The sequence below is a fragment of the Melospiza georgiana genome, chromosome 11, assembly GCF_028018845.1.
Source record: "Melospiza georgiana isolate bMelGeo1 chromosome 11, bMelGeo1.pri, whole genome shotgun sequence".
NCBI lineage: Eukaryota > Metazoa > Chordata > Aves > Passeriformes > Passerellidae > Melospiza > Melospiza georgiana.
In genome coordinates this window covers 1,843,725-1,871,080 of record NC_080440.1, presented here as the reverse complement: position 1 = coordinate 1,871,080, position 27,356 = coordinate 1,843,725, and the positions used below count along the sequence as shown (strand labels likewise).

The 27,356-nt window shown below is 45.8% G+C and overlaps 1 protein-coding gene across 1 annotated transcript in view; it reads left to right on the top strand.

The window, feature by feature from the left end:
- LOC131088320 (contactin-4) overlaps nt 1-27,356 on the top strand; it is a 255,572-nt gene that overhangs the window by 192,179 nt on the left and 36,037 nt on the right. Inside the window, exons 9-12 of the mRNA XM_058032262.1 lie at nt 1,274-1,458; nt 10,932-11,068; nt 12,841-12,970; nt 15,999-16,149. Coding sequence (XP_057888245.1) covers nt 1,274-1,458; nt 10,932-11,068; nt 12,841-12,970; nt 15,999-16,149 — 603 coding nt within the window. The remainder of the gene's footprint in view (nt 1-1,273; nt 1,459-10,931; nt 11,069-12,840; nt 12,971-15,998; nt 16,150-27,356) is intronic.

Sequence of the window (27,356 nt, the reverse complement as noted above, 5' to 3'; positions counted from 1 at the left end):
TGATTGGTTAATCCTGGCTGTTCATGTGTCTAAAATAGAATGCTGATTGGATCTTCTGATTTTTCACGTGCCTTGCTGTGGTTGTCTGGCCCACCCATTGCTTCTCTTTTTTCTCACTTTCTCAAACTTTCTGAGGCTTGATGACTCTTCTTGTATCTTTCTCAAGGATAAACCAGCCCCATTTCTGAACATGTCCATTATCCATTGTTTGTGAAGGTGTCCATTGTCAGTTTTTATTGTGCATTGGTTGAATGTGGCCGTTTTCCTGCAAAAGCTCCTCAACCCATCAGCGTTCAGAAACACATAATCATGAGAATGATTACATGCAGGTGCTTTTATTGAAGAGCTCTGGGTGTCAGGGGTACAAACCCAAATCTGACCCCGACATGGGTTCGGGATGAACATATTTTTATATTCTATCGTTATATAACTTTCATTTTCGTTATTAAACTTATATTATTCTATGGTATACATAGATTTCATCCAAGCACGGGCTCCTTGTGGTCCCCCTCAAACTTCTAACATAGTTTCTCATGATTCTTCTTACGATTAAACAATAATTATATTTAATTCTTAAACCATCATCACATCTAACAATTATATCATTTATCATATGCTGCTTACGCAGGCGCAATTTCACATGATCTGCCAAACACAAAGCCTAACATTTTCAGAGTCTATTTTTAACATTTTTCCAGGGCCCCACTAAGTCCAGCTTCTTTCTAATTCCTCGAATTTTAAGATTTTAAAACCTTTACTATCAAGCCTGAAGAAAATGCCCAACACCTCAGTGTGACCGTGGCTTCCTCTGGCAATGTTACCTTGCCCTCTTTCCCTCCCTCAGCCCCGTGCCCACCGTCAGCTGGAGGAGGGCGGATGGGAAGCAGCTGCCCAGGAAGGCACGCAGGCACCGCTAAGTCTGGCTTCTTTCTAATTCCCCGAATTTTCTGATTTTAAAACCTTCTACTATCAAACCTTCAAAAACTCCCCAACACCTCAGTGTGACCATGGCACTCTGGCAGTGTTACCTTGCCCTCTTTCCCTCCCTCAGCCCCGTGCCCACCATCAGCTGGAGGAGGGCGGATGGGAAGCAGCTGCCGCGGAAGGCGCGCAGGCACCGCTCCAGTGCCCCGCTAAGTCCAGCTCCTTTCTAATTCCCCAAATTTTATGATTCTAAAACCTTTTACTGTCAAACCTGCAAAAAATCCCCAACACCTCAGTGTGACCATGGCTTCTTCTGGCAATGTTATCTTGCCCTCTTTCCCTCCCTCAGCCCCGTGCCCACCATCAGCTGGAGGAGGGCGGATGGGAAGCAGCTGCCCAGGAAGGCGCGCAGGCACCGCTCCAGCGGGCTCCTGGAGATCCCCAACTTCCAGCAGGAGGACGCCGGGCTCTACGAGTGCGTGGCTGAAAATGTCAGGGGCAAGAACGTGGCACGAGGACAGCTGACGTTTTATGGTGAGCAAGGCTGCCTTATTGCAGTCAGTGCAATCTGCAGTAAATGTTTTGTGAGGACGTAATTTTTGCGGGGATATTTTTTGAAATTACTTTCTCTTCGAATGGCGCATCTCGAGAAGGGTGTAATTTGAAATAAGGCCTGGCTGGATGGTGCATATTAATTGAGAATCAGAGCAGCTGGAACAAAAACACATCCCCAGGAGGACATTGGCATGGAAACGTGCTGGAAGTGCTTGGAAAAGTCTCTTTTTCCTTCTTGTGGCTGGGAGGGCAAGGCAGGAAATCTGGGGGAGCATCCTCGTGTTACAGCTTGGGATTCGTGGTGTATGGGTTGCCCCAGCTTTTGTGGATAAATGTTAATTGCTGATAGCCAATTAAGAACAGCTTTCAGGAGGATCAGTGATTGAAGAACAGGGGGAGTTGGGATTTAAGAGTACCAGGGCAGAGCCCTCTCCTCTCAAAGGCTTTCCGCACCTGCTCTTCTCTCGCTGCAATCCCAGAGCCAGGCACTGGAAATGCCAAATTCCAGCCTCCTAGGCCTGCTCTGTCAAATAGAAGATGCATTTATCCCTTTGATCCTGGTGCTCACCCCCAACTTTCTGCTGGGAACAGCCCACAAAACAAACTGAAATTGTGGCTTTACCTGTGTAGAGGTGAGTGGGAGCTGCAGGGAGGGAATTTAGGGGCACAGGGGGCTGGGTTTGGTACCAAGGTTCTGTTGGAGATGTTTTGGAGAGGAGAAGATGCAGGTTCCACACCCAAAAGATGTGCAGAGACCCCCACAGCATCCAAAAAATCCTGGTTTTGTTGCTCCCCTGGTCCCATCCCATGTTGTTCAGAGGAAATATTCAGATTTTCTCCCCCAAATGTTCCTGAGCTCCTGTCAGCAGGGAAGATTGGGTTGAACTCCGGAGATGATGAGGAGAATGGTTTTTGATTTATAATAATTTTACCACAGAAAAAGAGTTTGGGAACCAACCCTTCTGGCAAAACTGAATTGGATTTGGTGGGTAATGTAAGGTTTTTTTTAAAAAGTAGGGAAGTTTTCAAATTGGAAAGATTTCTGAAAGGCATTTCATTTAAAATCACAACTTTGGGGGCTTCCATTTCAAATTAACATTTCTCCTTTTAAAACTGAGGGAAATATAAAATGAGAAAACGTTAAAAAGGAGTGAAAGAGCAAGAACAAAGTGAAACCTTTCATGTTAAGGAAAGAATCTGGCGTTGATTTGAACAGGTTTTAATTTTTTTTAATTAGATGATTTAAAGATTCCTTTTTCTGTGCTGTGTTTTTCTCCTGATTTTTCCCCATGTGGGGAGTAAATTAAAAGCCTCATCAGTTGTAGAGTTCAGCTGTACCCACAGCCAAAGCTGCTTTTCTTGGAAAGCAGTAAATGGAGCCTTTGGAGCACTCCCACCATAGCACATATCGAGTTATAATCTCATTATTGTAGTGAATTTACCAATCTGGATCCTACACAAAAGCTGCCACTGTGGCTCCTGCTGCTTTTCACCCCCATTGTGGCATTTCTGCAGAGAATCTCGAGGATTTTTGGGAAGAGGAGTGTCCTGCTGTCAGTCTGTCATGCTGGGAACTCTTTCCATCCATCTCCTCCCTGGGACAGGAGGAATTCCGCAGGAGAGGTGGCAGACAGGCACCTCCCCTGCTGCAGGTTTTAGAGAATTCACTGAAATATCATCCTTGTCTTGAGGATGGTGATTTTCCAGGGAACGAGTTGTGTTTTTTAGGGTAACTTGTGTTTTGCAGCCAGTACTGAAAATAGATCTCTTAAAAAAAAAAATTAATCAACTTGCATTCTGTACTCTGGGCTCTGGAGTTTTGCACGGCAGAACAATTTTTTAGGGGAAAGTAACATATTGTGAAATTTTATACAAATAGTTGGGAAAAATAACATATTTTTCTTTAATAATTGTTTTATTTTTAAGTTGAGAAATGTTATTTCATAATTGAAATACAACTGCAATGCTGGCAGAGCTTTCAAGCTGTTTTTGGAAGGTCAGGGCTGGTGCCTGGAGAGGGAAACGCTCTGGAGGTGCAGAAAGGTGCAGGTTTGAATGGATTTGAGGAAGAAATTTTTTATCGTCAGGTGGGCAGGCCCTGGCCTGGTCACACTGAGGCTCCAACAGCTCCACTCTTTAAACCCAGTTTAAAGCAGCCTCTGTGCATGGCATAAAATAAGAAAAGAGAAGAAAAAAGAATTCAAATTTGCCTGCTCACTGTAGGTAACCCAGCGTTGTCAGCTTTTCTGTGTGCTGCTGGGAGTTGTCAGGGAGGGTTGACTTCTGCTGTGTTTCACTCTTGTATCAGAGTTTATTTTCTCCTCCCTTTGCATATCAGTGCCACTGAAGTTGTTTGACACCCTTGTTGCAGCAGAAAAGGTTAATTAAGCGTGCAAGAGCCATTCTTGCTGCAGTTTCTGTGCTCTGAGCCCCTGCACCAGGCTGTGCTCCACAAACACTTCTGCCAGGGCTGGGTCCCCCTTGATGGATCGACCTTCCCATGCAAACATGGTCCTGTTAATGCAATTACAGAGCTCCCTTCTGCCTCTCTGACTGATGGAGCTCTGAATGACACATCTCCCTGCTGGCTCTTCTGTTCCTCCTGTGTCCCAGCCTCAGGTTAATTCCTGCCAAAGGCTCCTCTTGGGGCTGTCCCATGCAGGGCCAACAGCTCCACTTGATCCTTGCAGGTTTCTTCCAACTCAGAATATTCCCTGATCCTAAACTATCAAATTACACTGCACAGCCTCTTCTTTTCCACCTTTTGGCAGTCCTAAGAGCTGGTGCTGCCTTCCTGACCTGGCAGTTTATTCCTGTGCCAGCTGCATCCCATGGCTGAGGCAGGTGAGCTCCCCAGTGGCACCCAGGGCTCTCCTCTCCCAGATTCTCCCAGATTCTCCCAGGGCCCTCCCCACCCTCAGCTGTGTGTTTTGGGATGCACTCCCATTGACCTGATTGTATTTTTAATCTGGCTGCTCATAAATTTTACATTTGCTAACCCTCCGCAGGGCTAAGATTTATATCCTGAGCAAACAGCAATGCCAACAATTATTTTTTTTTTTTTTGCTGGCAGAAGTACAGTAAACAGATTACCTTAACCAGCTAATTTAAAAAGAAATTGCCTTTTTTGTTCATAAAGCCAGCATCAAGGAGATGCTTATTTATTATTGATGTTTAATTCATGCTGAGTTTAGATGCTGTTTCAGCCCGATCTTCTTTTGTTGATATCTGTGACCCCAAGGCTGCTCATCCTTGGGTTTGAGCTCCCTGGGCTCTGCTTCCCTATGTTGACTCTGATGAGTCAATGCAACGTCCTGAGATCCCCCTTCCCAACAAAATATTTCACCTGAATAACAGAAAATATGAAAAATAGCTGCTGGTTGAGATGATATGAATGTGTTCAGTGGGGCTGGGAGTGACAGCACAGGGGAGGGCTGAGGAGCTGCACCACCACTGAGAATATTTTTTGCTGGGATTTGGACACAAAACATGGGATTTGGCCCTGGCTTTCCAGTCAGATCCATGCTTGGAAATATCCAATCTCCAGAGCAGCACAGATGGAGGTGCTGCCTCAGCATCACCTGTGCTGCTCCAGCATCTCCCGTCCTCTCCTGCTCTGGCAAGGCAAGGGAAGGAGGGAAAAATTGCAGCTCAAATGCTTTCCAAAAGTGTCAGCACAGCAGCATCTGCATTAGCAGACAGACAGACTTGTCTGTCACTAATTACAGTTCTGTGCAGCGTTTTCTGAGATATTCAGCAGAACCCTTTCAATTGCCTGGGCCCCTTTGCAGATTAAATCCTTCTCACTAGGAATTTGTGAGGCTCCTTAATTCTGCAGTGAAAAGAGCCCTCCTTTCATCAGTGGGCCTGTGTTTTGGGCAAAAGCCACTTTGTGCCACTCTGTAAAACAGCCTCAGATGTAAATCAGATTATGCTCTTCATTATGGTCAGAGTCTAAAAAGGAAATGTGCACAAGTGAACATCAGGCAGTTTCATGCCTGCTCAGTTTAGGTCCTAAATCACAAAAAAATTGCTGGAAATTTGATTTAAGTGAGTTTCTGGACTGATAAAAAGACAAGAAAATTCCTGTACATAGGGCAAGTGCACTATTATTGTGCTCTTACTATATTATTATTAATTATATTTCACATCACTCACTAGGAAACCCTGTTGTCACCTTTTACACAGGTAAAATTAGTACAGGGAGGAGTAACTCTTGAGTTTTGAATTCTTTGCTTCCCAAGGGAGGTCTTGCATCCAGAACACAGAGCACATTCCTGCACAGAGCACAGAATTGTTTCTCATCCGCTTTTCCTTTTCCAAGGGATTGCTGGAACCCTGCTTCCAGAGAAATCCAATTTTTGGAGATTCAGAAAAAGTCTCATGTTATTATCATTGCTGCTTGGAGAAACATCTCTCCAGCGGGAGAAGCAAAAATACAAATAGGATGGAACACAAATAAATAGAAATGAAATGTGAAGGTTCCTCATGGGTCACCCCACAGCTCCCTTGCACCCCTGAGCAGCTGCAGTTTGGTGTCAGGATGGAAAATAACCAAAGGAGGGTAAACCATGAGGAGGGTCCCCGTGGTGTGTCTGTAACACCCACAGCCCACCAAAACTGGGGGGAAAACCCTCTAATGGTGCAGAACAGGAGGTAAATGAGAGGAAGGGATGGCTGAAGGGGTTTTATCAGCTGAGTCAGCTCCTTCAGATTTTCCTCTATTTCTTTTCCTCTGGTGTTTAATATTCCAGGCTGGGTTGGTAGGGTCAGTCTTGCAGAGTTTCCAAAGGCTCACCCAAATGGAGATTTATTTTTTTCTAGGCACGGCATTCCAGCAGATTGGTTTGGTGCAGGACCTGCTCACCTTGCAGTTGTAGAGATTTCCAACAGTCCTTGGGGTCAGGAGGGAGGAAGGGAAGAGAGAGGAGCAATGGTAACCTGGGGTCTGGTTTCTGTGATCTTTGGGAAGGAAACAAATGAGGATTGAGGGGTTTGTGCACAGGAGCTGTGTCCCCATTAGGGACAGGCCCTCACACACTGGCTGCACTCTTTATTTCCAATTACTCATCTGCTTTTCCCATCTGGTTGTTTTGGGTTTTTTTTTACTTCTTACACTTTGCTTTCTGGTCTTTAGACTGCTCTGATCCTGGGCTCAGTCTCAATCTCCTTAGAATAGAGATGGTAATGGACAAATCATTCAGCCTTTCATCTGCCATTAATGATGAATTACACAGCCTGCACCAGGTCATCAGCTGCTAGAAATTGGCTTAGGAACACTGAAATCAATACGCACCAGCTGAGAATTGGATTCTGGATATGTATTAGCACCTCATTTGCTTGAGTCTTTTGGGTTGTTTTGAACTCACAGATGGTTGCAGAGTCCTAGAAGTTTTTTTCTGGTTTATTTCTCATATTTCTCCTTTACTTCTGGGAGTTTGCTACTCATTTCTGAGGTGATGCATCATCACCTGCCACATCATTTCATTTGCAAATATCTTTTAGGACATGATTTCCAGTTCCTATTTTGCCTTTTAATTTATTACAGTGAAGGACAGACTGCCCCTGGACAATTTTGTCTTAGAGAAGTAAGAATATATTTGGGCATATTTTCCTATTCACCTGGTTTTAACTGTCCCACTTTGTGCTGGTGAAGACTGAAATGTGATCAAAGGTAAACAGGGTGGGTTTTTTTCACTATTTCCATCACCTTTTTTCAGTCCCCCTGAGTACAAACTCCAGAAATGTCCTAGGAGGGGGAGATTTTTCTTTAAAGCAATCCTTATGTAAGAGTCATGCTTATATCTCTAAGCTTTTTCTTTCACTTTATAGATTTAGCATATGAATTTTGCTTGCAACTCAGATGAATTCTTAATCAGCTTCCAGATTTTTCCTCCAGGATGTTTCCAAGGCCAGTACTATCTTAAGTGCACCAAGCAGGACCAAAATATCTCCTGTAAAATAATTTCTCTTTGGTCAGCGCAGCTGAAACCATCCAAAGGACTCTTCTCTAGACCAGCCACAAATTCAGCCTTGTCATTATCTCTGAGAACGTTGCTATACCAGAAAACGTTGTGGAGAGGAGGTGTTTTCACCCCCTTATCTGAATTATTTTAATTATCGTGCCTGAAATCTCGAGTCGCGTTACCTCGCCCTGATCCCCAGCGGGCTCCTGTCAAATTCCATTAGCTTGTGGCCACTCTCCTTTGGTGGCTCACACACGTTTGCAGCCTGAGCCAACCCCTGAGCATTCCCCAAGATGAAGCCAAGAGCTTCTCTCTGCTCTCAACTGGTGAGAGGAGAGCTTGACCTAATTACAAAAACTCCCAAAGAGCAGCAGAGAATGAACTCCTGCTGAAAAAACAGCTCAGAGCTCCTCACTGAGATCATCTTCTGACCTGTGCTGCTCGCTCTGGAGCCGTCTGCACCAGGAAGGGCTTTGGAAATTGGAATTTTAGCCAGTTCAAACCACTGGTGTGAGATGCAGGCCATGACTCATGGATGCTGCACCCAAGGGTGATTTGAATTTGGGGTGCCACCTTCCAACACTGCATGTTTTAGTCTCAGCACTCAGGGCAGGAGTTGGGATGAACAACCCACAAACCACCCCAAAAAAATGCCTTTTGGAGAGAATTTCCCTTATTTGGGGGAAATTATTATTTTCCCTTATTTGGGGGAAATTGTTATTTTCCCTTATTTGGGGAAAATTATTATTTCCCTTATTTGAGCAGTCTGTACGAAATGAGGATGAATTTTGAACTTTCTCAGAGCTCCTCACTGAGATGATTTTTTTGATCTGTGCTGCTCACTCTGGAGTTGTCTGCACCACAAATGGCTTTGGAATTTGGAATTTTAACCAGTTCAGATCACTGGAGGGGGTTAGGATGGTGTGGGATGGAGGCTGTGGCTCGTGGGTGCTGCACCAAAGGGTGATGTGAATTTGGGGTGCCACCTTCCAACACTGCATGTTTTAGTCTCAGCACTCAGAGCAGGATTTGGAATGAACAACCCACAAACCACCCCAAAAAAACGCCTTTTGGAGAGAATTTCCCTTATTTGGGGGAAATTATTATTTCCCTTATTTGGGGAAAATTATTATTTCCCTTATTTGAGCAGTCTGTATGAAATGAGGATGAATTCTGAATTTTCTCTCCTCCTCTCCACACGAGTTATCTTTGTTTTTCCATAGCACACACTCAGGTTATAGAGCACAGCTTACCATTCATGGCTTTTCTTGATTTGCAAATTAATTCCAGTTGTTTTGTCTGGGTGGTTTTTTGGTTTTTTTTTTGATTTTGTTTTCATGTGGGAAATCTGTAAAACAGCGCAGCAAAAATAAAAAAGGCAAATGGATGTGTGTGGGTTTTATAGAGCTCCTTTCATGGGATCATAAAATTCCCTTCAAAATGATGAGTTAGATGCTGTTAGAATAGTAAATATGTAAATTCATGAGTAATTTGCAAATGTCCTTGAGCCACTGAACCCGCTGCAATTGCTCAGCTCGATGGAATTGTTCAAGTTCTTACTCCAGATGACAGAGCTGACTTTCATCTTCCTGCGTTTAAAGGCTTTCCCTTTCCTTTGCATACAGACAATAAACAAGCTTAAAATATCACAGGGGCAGGAGGGGCAGCCAGAGAAATAAACACCACTCGCTTCTCCTTTCCCCTCTGCATTGCCTGCACGCTCAGTTCACTTTGTTGTTTTTTGGAATTCCCTTGGAGCTGAGGGGCTGTGGGAAACTCTCCACCCCATTTCTGCTTTGTGGGCACATTCAGGGTGCCAGGGGTGGGGTTAAACACAACCTGAGCTCCCTAAATTTGGATTTCCAGCATCCCATCATCACAGACATACCCCTCTTTTGGGTGTGATCGCACCCATTTGCCGTTTTGATGTGATGTTTTTAAATTTATCCTTTCAAGCCCCTCTCTGGATCGCTATCCAACAGAGATTTTTAAAGTTGTTACCTGGCTTTGAGAAATCTTGATTTTTTTTTTTTTTTCTTTTATCTGATTACACAGGGAAAAGTATTAATCAGGTTCTTGGAGACCTCTGCTGGTAATACCATTCTGCTAAGTCAGATGCTCTTATGTCAAAATAGGGCAAATGCCCATTAAAAAAATCAAAACTTTATTGTTTATTGGGATTTTCTGAATAGTATTGTAGATATATTATTATACTATTACTAATAAGATCTTAAATAGGTCGTATTGTATATTGTAGGTATATCTGGACAAGAGGTAACTCTTAAAGTCTGAGGTTTTGGGTGGTCTTCAAAACCATGTGACAATTTTAGTGGAATTTAGTGGAATCTGGCCAAACTCAAACTCTCTAAAAAAAAAAGCCAACAAACTGATAAAATTATGTGAAACATCATTAAAAATACAATATCACAAGTGGCTGAAAACTGCCAGTGCTAGTTTTCACCAAATTCTACCAAAATGTGTCTCCAATATCTGCTTGTGGCCTTTCTAGGTTTATTCAGTGTCATTAATGCAATAATTGGGTCCAAAGATTTTTCCTTCCTGTGGCAATGTATGGAAATCTGGCCATAATCAAGACAGGACTGAGAGCCTGGACCTGAAGTAGTGCCTGTAACCATACAGAGTTACTGGAATAACCTCAATTTCAATGCAGAACTAGTTCTGAATTACATGTTTTGAAGTCTGAAGCTAAAATTTACAGCTTTGAAGCCCAGGTTATAGAGACCCTGAGGAGGGAAATGTCTTTATTTGAAGGACAAGGTGTGTAACTGCTGCTTTGTTTGTGCAGGATGAGCAGGGTTTCTGAAGCTACTCTGTCTCTTTAAGGGTTTTTACTACAAATAAAGTAAAAGTAGCTTCTGATCTTGGCCTGTGGCACCTTCAGAAAGCAGCACTGGACTCAAGGAAGAACAGTAATCTTTAGCAATTCTTATCGTGCTTTTGTGGGGCTATTTAAAAACAGAGGCCAGACAGAATTAAGAGAATAAAAAGAATTAAGGGAATAAAAAGATGTTCTATTTATTGAAGGGCTTCAGATACATTTTGGGCAGACAAAACCCCCCAGGGGCTACACCCAAAAATGGATGATGGGTCAGGGTTTGCACACTTTTGTAAATTAGGTCCATTTGCATATTGGGGGTGAATCTGCCAATTCCAGCTGCAGGTAATGAAGTCATTGACCCCAAGTTTGCTCCCCCAACTCACTTTTGTTCCCATCTCTGGGCCCTGAGGCAGTGAGATGTCCTTGATTGCCAAGCCTGGAGAGGAATTGTTGTGTCTGCCCCAAATGGGGAAGCAGCAGCTCACACTGTGTGTGGAGTTTAGAGTTCTACACAAATATATGAAAATAGAAAAGCTAAAACCCCAACGTTATCCAGTCCAGTGTTCTGACGAGGGAAGGAAGGTTCGTTGGGCAGCACAGAGGTGCTGTTTGCAGGCTCCATGCTCCCCTCCCTGCTCTCCCTGCAGCCCAGCCCAGCTGGACGCAGCAGATCCGCGACGTGCGCGCGGCCATCGAGGAGCGCGTGTCCTGGGAGTGCCGCGCCAGCGGCCGCCCCAAGCCCTCCTACCGCTGGCTCAAGGACGGGGAGCCCCTGCTGCCACAGGTAGGCACAGCTGGAACCCGCCTGGCATGGGAAATGGGGGTGCCGGGGTGCTCTGCCAGCTCACCGATCTCTGGGTGGTTGAGTTGTGGTGGGGAGGATGAGGTGCTCTGGAATCGCGGAGTGGTTTGGGTTGGAAGGGGCCTTCAAGATCATCTCATTCCACCCCCTGCTCCAAGCCTTGTCCAGCCTGGCATTGGACGGGTCCAGGGATCCAGGGGCAGCCACAGCTGCTCTGGGCACCCAGGGCCTGCCCACCCTCACAGAAAATCCCCTGTTCCTTGCCATGCCTGGTGGCACCTCCCTACTCCTGCCAAGGACAAGCAGGACACGCCACAGCTCTACATTCGCAACTCTCCTCCCCAAAATGAAGGATCCATGATGCAAACCTAAGGCTGGACAGAAGGAGGAATGGCTGAATGGGGTTTTGGAATGTGTCACCAAAGAGTGATCACTCCAAAGTAATTATTTTAATCTATGATATTTAGGTGAACTTCAAGTGGTGATGAAACCTCGGGGTTCCTGCTGGTGTTTAATGGTGTTCCCACTCCTCCTGCTGGGCTGTGTCCCTGTGCAGGAGCTGTGGAATTACACCCTCCCATGTGTGCCCAGCCTCTCCTGGAGGGTCATCACCCAGCCCGTGGTCCCACCTTGTCACCACAAACTCAGCCAAGTCACCAAAGCTTTGGTTTCACAGCAGCCAGCACTTTTTCCCCTTCACTTACTGTGAAAGAACATGGCAGCCCCGATTTGATCAAACCCTGATAAAAATTGCACAAACATTAAATTTCTGCCCTAAGGCCGAGTAGAAAACCAATAGCTCTTTATTTTAGATTTTTTTTTTGGTAAATGTCAAACTCCTGGGGAGGGAGGGAACACTTTGCTGTACTTATTAGAATTGATAACTCAAGCTCCATAACCTCAGGCTGACAAATGACAGCCTGGTCTTTCACTCCACACACTAATTCTGGTTGCTTCACGCTGGTCACTGGCAGATGGGCTTGTTCTTAAATCACGTTAGTGGCTGATATGAAGTAAAGGATCATTAAATTATTAGCATTTACATTGTTTTCAGTAAACTGCAGAAGATTTTAAATGTTTCTGTCTGTGCCGGCTGAGATGGCAACCAGTCTTAGCAGCCTGCATTGCCATATACACTCAAAATGGCCTCAGGGGTCAGGTTGGAAATCAGGAGGAATTTCTCCATGGAAAGGGTGAATTTCTCCCTGGATCTGCCCAGGGAGGTGTGGAGTCCCCATCCCTGGAGGTGCCCAAGAAACACCAGTATCTACTATAGTTCAGTTGCTATGGTGGTTTTTGGTCAAAGGTTGGACACAGTGATCCTGGAGGTCTTTTCCAACCTCAATGACTCTGTGATTCCATGGAAATACCATTGTTTTCAATGTTTCTGAGAATGGGCTTGGCCGTGATGTGCCACTGCGGAACAGAAGTGCATTTCTTGCCTCAATCTTATCTCCTTGAAAGGGATATTAATCTAAATGCTTTGGGTATTAAATCAATGAGGGGGTCAAGGGAAGGTCCTCCCATTGAAATTGCATTTACCAGCTCCTGTATTGGTTTCACCATTTAGTCTCTAGCCTGACATAAATTTGGCTGGCAGACAAATAACTCGCAGCACGCAGATTCCTCCCGTTCCCGCTGCTTCCTTTGGTCCTCCTTGCTATGGAACACAGCAGGACAACCTCTGGGTGCGCGTTCTGAGGAGGCTTTGCTGGTGTTCTCGTTGATTTTGGAGTTTGTTTTGCTGTCCCCAGGGCAGGGTGCAGCTGGAGCAGGGCTCTCTGACCATTGCCAACGTGAGCCTGTCGGACGCGGGCATGTACCAGTGCGTGGCGGAGAACAGGCACGGCGTCATCTTCGCCAGCGCGGAGCTCAGTGTCATCGGTGAGTGCACATCCCTGAGCACTGCCAGCCCCCCAAAACCACAGCCAGCCTCCCAAACCCCAGCCAGCCTCCAAAACCACAGCCAGCCTCTCAAAAACCACAGCCAGCCTCCCAAACCCACAGCCAGCCTCCCAAACCACAGCCAGCCTCCCAAAACCACAGCCAGCCTCCAAAACCACAGCCAACCTCCCAAACCACAGCCAGCCTCCCAAACCCACAGCCAGCCCCCCAAAACCACAGCCAGCCCCTCAAACCCACAGCCAGCCTCCCAAACCCACAGCCAGCCCCTGCAGCTGCTCTGCTTCTCCCAGATAAAGCCAGGAGAGGCTCATGTGAAGCCAAGTGGGGAAATACCTGAGTGGAGGGAGCAGAGATTACAGAGCCAGGATCCTCTCTGAGGTGCCCATGCCAGGGCAGGAGGCAATGGCCACAAAAACCTGGAAATGACACTTAAAATAAGAAAAAGTTTATTTTGAGGTTGGTTGGACGCTACAACAAATTGTCCAGGGATATGGTGGCATCCCTGTCCTTGGAGATGCTCAACATCCAACTGGGGAACCTCCTGTGCTGCTCCTGGGTGAGCAGGGGTGGGGTGGGACCATCCCAGGGGTCCCTGCCAGGCTGCAACTCAACCCCAAACCATATTCCTGAACGAGAGACAGCCCTGCTCAGCACAGGGATGTATTTTCAAAGGGTTAAGCACAATTCCTGATCACAAAATAACAGTTCAGTTGCCCTCAAATGAAATGTTCAGTAGCAGCATTCTCTGATTTATCCTGAGGAACAAAGCATCAGGTTTTTTTACAGCTATGGGATTTTCAATTATTGGTCATTTTTTATCATCAGTGATAGATGCCTGCATAGAAAAAAAAAAATTCATTTGAAGGATTGTGTGTGTTGCTGTTGGAGAAAGGTACGATAATGCTCAATAAATTAGACTTCACAATGTTGAGATTTATTGGACATGAAAGAAATCGAAACAAACCCACTGATGCTTTTCTTGTCTATTTAAAACCTGGTAAAAATGGACCTTTGGGAAGGAGGAAGATGTTTTCAGAGGAGAGAGGTTTAATCCTTTTTGCTGGGGACTCCCAGGGTGTCCCTGTGCCCAGCAGCTCCTCGTGTCCACACAAAAAAACCCAAATTTTGGAGGGTCTGGTCTGAGAAACCTGGCAAGGAATATTTATTTGGCCAACTTCTCACTTGGAATTTGCAGCTCTGCTTCTGTCTGTCACAGGAAAAGCACCCAAATGGTGTCCTGCAGATAAATCCCTGTGCATCTGTGATTGAACTTGGCACATGTTGAAAGGAAAGCAGCAGGTTTGCCTTTTCACTAGAGTTTCAAAGCAGGGCAACATTCTGAGCCCTCCCTGGGAAATTTTAGCTTTTAACCAGATCTGAGGGTTAAAATGGTTGTTGTAAAAGGGCCTGAAGTTAAGCACTTGATACTGGTGGTGTTTAATCATCTCAAGTGAGACTTGCACCAAAATTAAGTGAAAGAGAGAAATGGAAAATTACAGACCGGGCTTTTCTCAGAGTGATTCTTCTCAATTATTGTTGCCAATTATCTTGCCTGGAGTCTTTAAATAAAAGCAGAATCCAGTGGTGCTGGACATTGCACAGGACTGAGATGCAGTCTTGTCTTACAGAATTTTCAGGCTAAATGTTTGAAAAACAAATTGGAAAAATGAAATGTGGGCCTAGAGTGGGGAAAGAAAGGTCATTAAAATCCCTGCTTGACAAACAAAAGGTGTGAATAAATTAAATTCATTACTCCTGAAGTGGCACAGGAAGTTGTGGCAGTGCTGAGAAATGAGCCCAGAGTTTCTAAATGTCAAATGATGACGGTTTGAACGTCACAGAATAAACCCACAGTGAGCAACTCCTGTTTCTCACAGAGGAGCAGGAAAATGCAGCAAATGGCTCACAAAAAACAGTCTAAACTGTTTATTACAGGGATGGGAGTAACAGGATTATTCAAAAAAATCTCTTTTGCTTATAAATTTGGGGCAATCATCTGAGAAATTCGTTTCAGAAGTGATAATATATTAATAATGATATAAATAATAATGCATTTGGCTCTAAATGCATTGGTGGGAAGTGTCGTCAGGATGTCTCCTTTAATTCTGGAGTGTTTTCCAAAGCCAGCGCTGGTTTCAGGGCTCTTTTATAGCATTTAATTAATATCATACCTGTGTTTCTGAGTGCCAGAATGAAGTTCCCTGCCTGTGATTAGACATAGAAAGCAAAAATCTCTGATGCAGGACCTTGGAGCACTGTTGGATCATAGAGCCCATCCCATTTTCAGTGTGGGATTGTGCTTTATTCACAGGAAGCCAAAGCATCTCCTTGTTCCCTAGGCTGCAGAGAGGCTGCAGGGCTTTGGGGTCAGCTCAGTGGATATCTGAGAGTTTGCCACAAACCACAGGAGTGTGCCCTGGGGGCAGGAAAAGATAATTCTTTGTGCCCTGAGGGCAGGAAAAGCCGATTCTTTATGCCCTGGAGCAAACAACTATTGCCTTGTGTTGCTTGGTTCAGGACCTGGTTATGTCAGTGTCTCCCACCTTTACATAAATAACCCAGCTTATGCAATAATTATGAATAGGAAGCATAAAAGTGCCAGCCTTTCTAGAAATATTAACGTTTCTGATGAATTAGATGGGTTCTGTGTTTGTGAGAACTTCCCTGCCTGACAGAAGGATGATCCTGACACAGAAAAAGGAAATATTTTATGTTCCTCATGCAGGAGGTTGCTAGGGATGCTGTCCCAGTAAGATGTGCACGGTGGGGTTACTGGTTTCTTGGGTTTTTAGCAGAACACAGTTTTAAACAAATCAAGTATTTTTGTGCACTTAAAGCAGCACTCAGGTGTCTTTTTACCCCATCCAGACTTCACTAGTTCATAAAGTCCAATCATTCAGGAATTGCAAGCGAGAAACAACCCTGGAATTTTGTAATGTTCCAATGAGCCTGGTTTTGGTTTTTCCTGAGGGAATTCTGATGTGGTTTGTGTTGGTTTTGCTTTCAGCCATCGGGCCAGACTTTTCCAAAACGCTGCTGAAGAAGCTGACTCTGGTTAAAGTGGGGGGTGAAGTCATCATTGAGTGCAAGCCCAAGGCCTCCCCCAGACCTACTTATTCTTGGAAGAAAGGAAAAGACATCCTGAGAGAAAATGAGAGGTAATGTCTTAAAGTAACCATTTCTTTCATTAACTAACCCAGGGACTTGCAGCAATCAGAGCTAAATTTGTCATTAATAGCTTTGCAAAATTGACTTGCAAATACATGAGGAAACAGCCTGTGTGCAATCCCAAGGAGCTGGGGGTAAGATTCCTATTCCCATGGTGCCCATCCCATCTCTGTCTGCTATTAAATCATCCCTGCCAAGAAGCTGATAAAAATGCACTCCAAAAAACCCAAATATTTTGCCTCTGAAATGCTCTAAATAACCATTGTTAAAAAAAAATACAGATTCCCAGATGCTCTGCTCTGACTCTCGCTGGGCTGTGTCTCCTGGGCTGCTGAATCCTGAATACAGAAAGTGTAAAAGTTATTCACCTGCAGCCTGGACCTGGAGTCTGTGTGAAAGGCACAGTTAGGGAGTGACATTGTCAGGGTTGTCATTGCTGTCTGCCTTCAAGGGCAGGAGGGGCCAAGTGCCTGAGCTCTGCTGAATCCTGCTGCATCTCTGCTTCCTGGATCCTGCTGCATCTCTGCTTGCTGAATCCTGCTGCATTTCTGCTTGCTAAATCCTGCTGCATCTCTGCTTGCTGAATCCTGCTGCATTTCTGCTTGCTAAATCCTGCTGCATCTCTGCTTCCTGAATCCTGCTGCATTTCTGCTTCCTGAATCCTGCTGCATTTCTGCTTCCTGGATCCTGCTGCATTTCTGCTTCCTGAATCCTGCTGCATTTCTGCTTGCTGAATCCTGCTGCATTTCTGCTTGCTGAATCCTGCTGCATCTCTGCTTCCTGTGCTTGCTAAAATGCCATTTCCTCCCCACTGTCCCAATGCCTGGAGTCCAGCCCCAGCATCTCCCTACACCCCCGGCTGTGTGTGGATTTCAAACAAGAACTTTCTTGGCTGTTTTGAAAAGAATCTGTTGAAATCCAGGAAGCAAGGTGCCAGGAAAGGCTGCTGCTGCAATCCCTTCATCTCTAGGACAGGGCACAGAACTTTTAGACAGGCGTGGGAGAAGAAAATTCAATGAAATCTCTGCTAAAAGTGACATTAAAGGGTCCTGTGAGCACCAGAGAGGCACCTGGGTGTCGCTACAGGACATGAAGGAACACAAGCACACACTGCTGTTCTCAAGGTGAAGAAAAAAGGGAAGTTTATTTTCTGACTCCAGCATTTATAGTTTTCCAAGAGTGGCAGTGGATTGGAGGGTGGCAGTGCCACCTCTCCAATGACACTGGACAAACCAACAGGCCATCAAATTTCTCTTCTTCCACAAAGGAATGCAAAACAATGAGTTATTTACAGAAAGTGTGTGATGTTTACAAGAATATCAACATCAGAAAGCTTAGGAAATCTTCAAAAACCAGAGTAACACCTGAACATCTGGACCCTTCCCCAGCTGCAGGTTGATCTCGTGCAGGTTAATCAATATAGGTGACCCTTCCAGTTCCAGGTGGAGTTAAAGCAGCAGCACGGTGTCAGTGCCAGCTCTGGATGCTGATGCTCAGCCTGCTGGCTGCCATGGCAATCCCTCCACAGCTTCTCCTGGGTTTTCTGTGGCTTTTCAGCTGCTGTGTGGGGTTCGGTTCCTTGCTGGAGACACTCTGTGTGGTTTTTGCTGCTGAGACTCCGGCTCTGGAGGCTCCTGCTGTCCAGGAGGCAAAACAAAGAGTGTTCTTCAATGTTTGCCCCGGAGCAGAGACTGCCACACTGGAAAAAAAGAGAAAAAAAAGGAGTTTTATGGGTTTAGGTTTCACTTTCTTCTCTGGAGGCTGAGGTAGTGTGTGCTGCACCTCTAATGAATGCCATGGCCTCGGGGCATCTCTCACCGGTGCTTGAGAGCTGTGCAATTGTGTTATTAGGGATTCTGCCCTGGGGTACAATTACATTATTGCAGTCATTAAAGGCACTTCATCTCCATAATAATGGAAATCCTGCCTTGGAGGCCTAACTGAGCCAAAATTATGTTGGGGGCCTGGCTCCAGAAGGTAAATTTTATATAGGAACAGCACAGATATACATGCACAGGGTCTGCATTGCTTCCCCTGCCAGTCTTCCCTCTTCTCTCAGGTCTTGTTTTGGGCCCAGAAAAAGGGGTTTTTATTTTCCATGCCATAGTGGCAATAATTCCATTTATTATTTCTCCCAGAGGTGAAGCTGTAGCATTGTGTGGCTCAAGAGCAGATTCACATTTCTCTTGTTCCCCCACAGCTTCCCACTTTTCCCCTTTTCCTTGCCTCCCCAACAGCAAAAAGAGTGCAGGCAAAGCAAGAAAACTTTTATTTAAAATATGTACACAACAGTCTTAATTCCTCATGTTCTCCTAGAGCTGTTGGAAATCATATTTACCCTGCCACCAGACACGTGCTCAGGCTGGGACAGAAAAATAATTGTACTTTAAAGCCCCAAAACAAATTGCTCTTCTCTCATTCTTCTTCATGCAAAGCCCCTACATCATTAGAGCTGTTTCTTTTCCAGGAATGTACAGTGCCTGCATTGCTTGTGCAGCTTAATTGTAAGGGAAGAAATGCATAAAAAACCAAATTATGTTCTGTGCTGGTAGCAAAGAATATGAAAGTGTCCAATTAAACAACCATTCCCTGTGAGTTGTGCGGTAGCAACATCTGTTATCTTAATTAAACAAGTGTCTGTGCAGAGGGACCCTCTTGGTGCACTTTGCTGGAGCAGGATCTGACCCAGAGACCCGAGGCACACTCAGGATCCTCGTGGAAATGCTCCCAGTGCTGCTCCCGTTGTCTGGCAGGGCTGACAAGCTCTGGGATGTGACAAGCTCACCTTGCACAGCCGCAGTGCTTACAGCAGGAGTATTGTTCATTTTTGGTGCTGAAAGTCAAGAAAAGCGCAGGAAACAGCACATACATGGTGCCACTTTCTCAGTGAGCTCAGCCGTGGAAGTGTTTGGAGTGCAGGGAGTGCCTGGATAACTCACACTGGGGACAGAGAACTGTCACAGATGTATTTTATGAAAAATCCTTTCGTTCGATCTTTTCCTCCTGAGAAGCTGAGAGGCCTCAGAAACAAAATGTAAACATTGATTATCTGCTGCTGTGGAATGCAACAGGTGCATCTGTGATTGGTCTCATGTGGTTGTTTCTAATTAATGGCCAATCACAGTCAGCTGGCTCAGACTCTCTGGTCAGTCACAAGATTTTATTATCATTCCATTCCTTTCTATTCCTTGCAAGCCTTCTGATGAAATCCTTTCTTCTATTCTTTTAGTATAGTTATAATATATAATTTTCTTTTAATATAATATATATCATAAAATAATAAATCAGCCTTCCGATTTGTTATTAAACATGGAGTCAAGTTTCTCCATTAAACATGGAGTCAAGATTCTCATCTCTTCCCTCATCCTGGAAGCCCTGTGAAACACCACCACAGAGAACAGCACCCCCAGACAGCTGCTGTGATTTGTCACCCAAACTGGCTGCTCTGCTCCAAGATTTCGGTAATTTGGGTCCAGATTTTCCCAGGTATTTCACTGTTCTCTCCACCACAGCCTGGAGTCAGGTCAGTCTAGGAGGATAATTGAACAAGCAAAGCTTCTCTCCCATTCTTCCAGCATGTCGTGAGTACAAAAAGTTGTATAAATTCCAGCTTTATATTTACTGCCTCAAACTTCCTAATTAGTGCTTAATTACTTTAAACAGCCAGAAAGAAAATGGCAAGAGGACAGACAGCATATCTTTCCCAGGCTGCTGCCAGGGTACAAAGCATGGTGATATTTTTATCCTGATTGCTTGGGAGATGGATTGCCAGCAGTGTCTTTTGGACACACAGCCTAGTGACACTTCAGCAGAAAAGAAAACCTCAAAGGATGCTTCCCATCATTGCTTCCCATTAATTGTGTTGACTCTTTGTATTTTTTTATTCTTTTACATAAAGCACCTGTGCAATTTCTTGAAGGCAGACAGGTAACCAAAGCATCAATAACTTGTCGGGTTTTCATTACATCCTGCCCAGGCAGGATGAAAAATGTCACCCTGCAAATGGCTTTCTGAAGTTTGTCCATCATTCATCTCACTTTGCACAGACCGTGGCAGAGATGGCTCTACTTCATTGCAACATCTGAAACAACTGACTTGTCCACTTATTTTAACCAATTTGCTGCAGAAAGAGGATAAAATGAACCAGGAAGCCGCTGGGTTTGGTGGTCAGGAGCCTTGGAAAGCTGTTGTCCCTGATGGCCTCCTGTTCATGAGCTGTTTGCCAGCAGGAGCTGGTTTTAGCTCTGGGTTGTTCTGGAAGTGTCCCAGGCCAGGCTGGATTGGGATTTGGAGCAGCCTGGTCTGTGGAAGGTGTCCCTGAGCTTTAGAGTCCCTCCTACCCAATCCTGATTCTGTGGTCACACCGTGTTTTAGCAGTGAAAGTGGTGGAGTCCCCATCCCTGGAGGATTAAAAGGATGTGGCACTTGGGGACAGGGGTCAGTGGTGGCCTTGGCAGTGCCGGGTTAACAGTTGGACTCAGTGCTCTTCAAAGGCATTACCTAAAAATGATTTTTTGATTCTGTAAGTGTTTCCAGCTAAAGGTTAGACGAGAAGGATTAGGGACTTGTGTAGAATCCAGGTTTGGTTAGACGAGAAGGATTAGGGACTTGTGTAGAATCCAGGTTTGGTGCTGGTTTGCTTTGTGTGCATCAATAATCAGTCTGACCCCTAGAATTTCCATTTCTCCCATCTGCTGCTGCAGCAGCGGGAGCTGATTTCAGTTTGCAGCCACGAGCTGAGGAGCGCAGCCCCAGCCTGTGCCAAGCTCCAGCTGGGGTGAGCCTGTCCCTGACGCCGTGCCACAGCTCCTGCAGCATCAGCAATCTGTTCCCGTGTCCCAGCAGATCATCTGCAGCGTGGTGCTGCTGCAGGGCTCCGTGTGACACGTGTGGGACATCACTGCTGCCTGTGCTGCTGCTGGAGCTGGCCAGAACAGGGCTGGGAACAAACCCCAGGGCTGCTGTGCCCCAGGGGCTCAGGGGAAGTCAAAGGGCTTCCACCTGGTGCTCGTGGGGTAATTTTAACTTGCCAAGTTAAAATTAACAAGAGAAGGGGTCGAGAGAACTCATCAGGCTTTTACCTTGGTGCTTGTGGATTAATTTTGGTGCTTGTGTCGATTAATTTTGGTGCTTGTGTGCCTGGTGCTTGTGTGTTAATTTTAAAAGCTTTTTTACCTTGGTGCTTGTGGATTAACTTTGGTGCTTCTGTGTTAATTCTAAAAGCTCTTTAAAATTCTAAGAGCTCTGCTTGCAGAGGTGGAGAGGGTGAAGGGTGCAGAGCTCTGTCCCAGAGGCATCCGAGCTCCAGAGCACACCCAGCTGTGTCCTGTTAAAAGAGGATGAAGATATTCTTAGGAGAAATGTGTCACAGGGGACAGGAGAAATCAGCAGGCTTTCACCTCAGTGCTTGTGTATTAATTTTAAAAGCAGAGCTCTGCTTGCAGATGTAAAGAGGGTGAAGGATCCAGAGCTCTGTCCCAGAGGCATCTGACCTGTGGAGCGCATCCAGATGTGCCCTGTGTTGACATCCCTAAAAGCAGGATGAAGATGTCCCTAAGAGAAACCTGTCACAAAGGGTCAAGAGAAATCATCAGGCTTTCACCTTGGTGCTTGTGGATTAATTTTAAAAGCAGAGTTCTACTTGCACTGGTGGAGGGGGTGAAGGATCCCTGAGGGATCCAACCTCTGGATTGCAGCCAGATGTGTCCTGTGCTGACATTCTTAAATGTGTCACTTGCTGCTGTTCCTGCTTGAGGTCTCTCAAGGTTTTGTGATTATTAAATTCATCCCTGGGTGCTGAACACACAGCTGCAAGTTGTTGCTCCCTCTGTTAAAGCTGCTCCAGGAAGGAGCTGGTCCCTCCCCACAGGAGGATGGGAGGGAGCAGGATGGGGTTTGCTCTGTGGTGAGCACACCCTGCATCCACTGCTTCCCAAAGAAATGCCTGGCATCAGCCTCCTAAATGCACTTTGGAGCTGATGTGCAGCTTCCTGCTTGTCCTCCAGCTGATAATGATTTTAGTATGTCTGTAGCATTTCGAAGGAAAAAATTATTATCAGATGTTTCTTCTCATGGGTGTTTTTATGGTGAAGAGCAAGCAGGCAATGATTTTACAGTTAGGGCCATACTGTGAGATGCACTTTTAGAATCCAAGGAAATCATTACATGTCTAAAGGGGAAGAAGGATTCCTAATGAACATTTCAGACTTGGTGATATTTTTGATGGCTATTCAAGCATCATTTTGAAGTGATGTAAATGTGTCCTGGGATCTCACAAACCTGTTAATGTCCATTACAAGCCAAGTGCGTAATTTCCCTTTGTACTTTGGGCATTTTTTTGTTGGAACCAGAGGGAAAGATGTGTTATCCTTGAAAGGCTGTGCCTTTGGGCTTGAATTCAGGTGGTATCAGCTGGAACAAATAAGCTGAGAATGCATTTGCTGCCTCTGCTGAGATCTCACGAACGCTCCCAGAAACGCTTTGTGTCAGCAGCTGAGGCACCGAAAATCTTGCATGGATGTTTTTTCTCATAATAATTTTTATGAGCTCCAATGGAGTTCCCTTTGATTGTCATGCTCTACAGACCTCCACAGTGGGTGCTGTAGGTAGAGGGTGGTGGCTTGTCCTTTTCAGGAAGGCGTTGTTGGCGTGGGTGGCTGGATGCGCACTCCAAACACGATCCCTTGGATTAGCACTGTCCCTCTCCATGGACTAGAAGCCATTTAATTCCCATGCCTTGGGCTATAGCCAGTGCCCTGGAAGAATGAGCACAGCAAATATTCCAGTGAGCATTAGATGGAGTGAAAGCAGGAGTGGCTTTGCTGCTGCCCAGACAGGATTTTCCTCGCTTGCGAGCGCAGGAGGAGCGTGTGGAGAGCTGTGTCTCTGCTGGCTAATTGTGCAGAAAGGGAGGGCCCAGCTTCTCATGAAGTGCTTTTCAGGGTGTTTTGCTCCTCCAGCGCCACCAGAAGAGCTGGTCCAGGTCCTGAGCCTTTTGTTTGGAGGGTGGAGAGCCTGTTTGTAGAGCCTGTCCCTTGCGGTGCCATCGCAGCGTTCGTGGTTTATCAGTGAGCTTTGTCTGTAAATAAACTGCCAGCTGGAGGGGCTGTGTCAAAAGGGACATTTCCCTGGGGGATGGTCTGCATTTCCCACCAAAATCAATGGAAAATTGGCTTTTTGCACCATCAGACCCTTCTGGACTTGCAGAGTCTTCCCGTATCAAATTGTCACTGCCTCGCATCTCGGGAATGAAAGCTGTTGTAAAAACAAAGCTTTGCTCTACTCAAATCTGCTTGCTCAAATATTTGTTTTGATGGCATGGGCTTTCTGACTTTATTTATTTTAATTTTACGTGTAGTAAAAAAATGAGTGCTTGGAGAGAGAAGGCAAAAAGGTTTCTATTATTTGAAATTCTCCACAGCCCCCTCGCTCCCTTCAGGGTCCCTCACAGTTCTTGTGTTTGGTTTTCATTTGTTTCCTCCCATTATCAGCATCCCTAAAGAAAGATATTTTCCAGAGAACTGTTCTTCTTAGATAACCTGGGGATATTTTTGTATTTGAATTATTACTCCAGGCATCTCTGAACAATCTACATGAAGTCTCTAATAGCTGTAAATGCTCCCTTCCTTTCCTGCTGCCTCCCTGCTCCATCAGGATGACGTTCTGTCACTCCAGACTTGTCTTAAAAACGTACAGACCGAAGGGAAGATGATGACAAACCACAGCTTTTGTGTTTATAGATATTAATAATGGCTGGATGCAGCATTATTGCCTTGGACTGCTCTGTCACTGCAGATACACAATTGGTGGGAAAAGAAAATTGTGGGCAAATGTGGGATGCCAGATCCATGGCTGGTTTGAGCTGTGCTGAATTCAGTGGCAGTGTGCTGTTGGATGCTTCCAAAGGGGCCACTGCTACAATATCAAAACTTGTTATCTGAGCAAAAGATGTTCTTTTTTCTTTCTATTTAGAATATTATTGACAGGTTTTCATGATAAGTCAGTACTAAAAGAGGGAGAGTGACTTTTTCCATGGACAGACAGTGCCAGGACAAGGGGGAATGGCTTCCCACATAGAGAAGTGGGAGATGTTGTACTGAACTCAATGCAACAGGATTTTCCCTCAGTTTATTTAGAGCAAATACAGTTCTTACCTGAAAATTAATTATAGGGGGTTGCTGTTAAGAGGCCTGTCAGTTGTCATGGATAAGGCAGGAGTTATCTACTGCTGCCTTCACTGAGAGAGAGACGTGCACTAAATTAAATGGGCTTGGACAGAGGCTCTAAATTATCTCAGGCTCCTCTGTGATCCATGAAAAGACAGGTCCTCAGAGACAAATAAACCCTGCAGCAGCTCTGGGTGAGGCACAGCCAGCAGGGCAGGAAGGTGCAGGTGTGTAGGAGGCTGAGAGTTCACTCAGTTGGGAGTTAGGATGGAAATCAAATGGAAAACTCCAGCACAGGGATCATCCTGCCTTCCCTAGGATTTACTGACAGCTGTGGAGCTGACCCAGCTCGTGCCCTCCTTGCCCAGGTTGGTGCTGTGAGCCCTCAGGCTGTGCTGATGTCCCACCCTGGTGGTGGTGGTGGTGTCCCTTCGTCCCCCTGTTCAGAAACATCTGGAGTGACAGGATGGGGATGAAGCCCAGCCTGGAAAGCCCTGCCTGAGATAGATTGTGCTGCAGGATGTGATTCTGAGGAGACAAAAATGTTGCAAAAAGAGAGGTGATTTTAGTGCGGGAGAAAGGTTTTTCTGGAGTCACCTCAGGTGATGCCTCCACAGGGCACGAGTCATTCATGTTCCAGTGGGATTTACTGGGTGAAATCAGGTTTGCTGTGTTCACTGACTTAGAGCAGAAAAAATAAAAGCCATTGCAGGAAGCAAAGCTCATTGAGAGAGCAGGGGGAGCCTGGAGTGCTCCTGTGGCATGGCAGGGGCTGGGTGGGGTTCAGGCTCGGGGCTCTTTCCCCCTGTGCACCATCAGAGCCTGGCTTGGACCTTGGGGTGTTTTATTGGAGGTGAAGGAAGCAGAATGCTCTGACCTGGCTGTGAGTTATTTATGCAACACAAAGGGCACAACATCCCCTGTCACACCTGGGGACAGCATCCCAGGGCCACAGGAGTTATTTATCACCTGTGGGCTATACTCTGAACCAGCCCATTCTCCAAGTGATGAGCAGGCACTCGAGAGCTGTGTCCCTGGTTTTGGGTGCTCTGAGCAGTGAAACCTGTGAGGATTTATAAACTTCACTGCTTACCCAAAATAGCCTAATGGCCAGTACCACAGCCATGAGATCATTTTAATAACCCCCACTGCATGGCAAGCATTGTTTTAAAGGTGATAAACAGCTACAGAGATGTCTGATAGAAATAGAAATAATTTGATAAATAATGCAATTGCCTGGAGTTGTGGCATGAGGCAAAGTTGCTGTTAGGCTAAAAATTGCTCCAGATATCCCTGCCAAGGAACTCTGGGAAAAGAGGGAACAAATACACTGCTGAGACTGCAGTCAGGGCTGCCTGGTGCTTCTGCTTTCTTCTCTGCTTCCAGCCCCCAGCCCAGGCACAGCATACAATGGGCCATTCATCATGCCAGCTGAAATACACTGTTTTTCACAGGTACATTTAACCCAAATCCTCTCTCAGAAGACGGATTATCTCTTAGAAGAACTCTGGCACCAGTGTCTCTTTTCAATGGCCACGTCACCACTGCCACAAAGGCTGTACATGAAGGGATCAATGGTAGTTTTATCTCAAATTGCACTCAGTGTGTGTTTCTTCCAGCTGACATTCATTTAAATGCTTGCTCTAAGACATCTTTTCTCCCTGTAATAGAAAAAGGATCGGACATCCTAAGCATTGTTTCGTGGGGGAAAAAAAATATTTAAAATATTCACTTGGCTAAGCATGAAATATTTCAGCTGCGTGTGTTTAATCAGGAGTGAAAGCAAGGGTAGTTATGCTTGTATTTCATAAATTAAAATGCTAAAATGATTAGATAAGAAAACAAAATACCTTACTCCATTGCAGCAGTGCTAATGAAACCATTTGAGAGGGGAAAAAAAAAAGAAAAAGAAAAAAGTCACTTTGTGATTCTGAGCCCTTTTGCTGTGAAGGAGCACAGAGCTGTGATTGCAGTGCTGGGGCTGTGCTGGGTCCCTCGGCAAGGGGAGGCACACCCGGGCTGCCACATGCTCTGCATTTGTACTCCATTCATGTTCCATTCATGTTCCATTCATATTCCATCCACATCCACGTGTTTCCACCTGCTGAACAGAAAAACAGAGGGCAAGCTGTGAGGAATGCACTGAGGGATCCCTGCCGTGCCACCTGGCTGGGCAGCGCTGGGAACCATTCCTGGGGGCAAGGTCAGGAGGGATTGGGAAGGTCAGAAGGGATTGGGAACCATTTCTGCTGGGATTGGGAATCATCATTCCTGCTGGGAAGGTCAGGAGGGATTGGGAAGGTCAGGAGGGATTGGGAACCATTCCTGGGGGCAAGGTCAGGAGGGATTGGGAAGGTCAGGAGGGATTGGGAACCATTCCTGCTGGGATTGGGAATCATCATTCCTGCTGGGAAGGTCAGGAGGGATTGGGAAGGTCAGAAGGGATTGGGAACCATTCCTGCTGGGATTGGGAACCATTCCTGCTGGGAAGTTCAGGGCCTGGCCCTGCTCCTCACCCTTCAAGGGCTTCCCCCTGCAAGGTCAGGTGAGCTCCAGCCCCCCTGGCTCTGCAGGGTGGGAACATGTGGATGTGAATGGAATTCGTATCCTCCAGGACGTGCTTGCTCCTGGAGCCACGGAGGATTTCTCAGTTAAACTCCAGAGCAGGATGTTCCAGTGGATGCCGGGGTTTTCAGGGAATGTTCTGTCAGAGCAGGAGGCCCAGCTGAGCAGCAGGCACGTTTTGGGAGAGGCAGGTGATGCAGCCAAGCCCTCAGAGGTGAGATTTCCATGGAGGTGCTGACTGACACTCGGGTTTGTGATGAGCTCTGGGACTTGGGCAGATTTCCTGATTTCCTCTTTCCTTTCTATGCCAAGCAAGGGCTTGATCTCATTTTCACGAAGTCGGTGATAAAACTCTTCCTGAGCTCACCAGGACAATTTCTATCTCTAATGCACATGTTACTGCCTGAGGAATATTTATCTTCTCCTGGGAGTGGGCTCCATGAATCCCACCTGCCCTGCTCCATCCA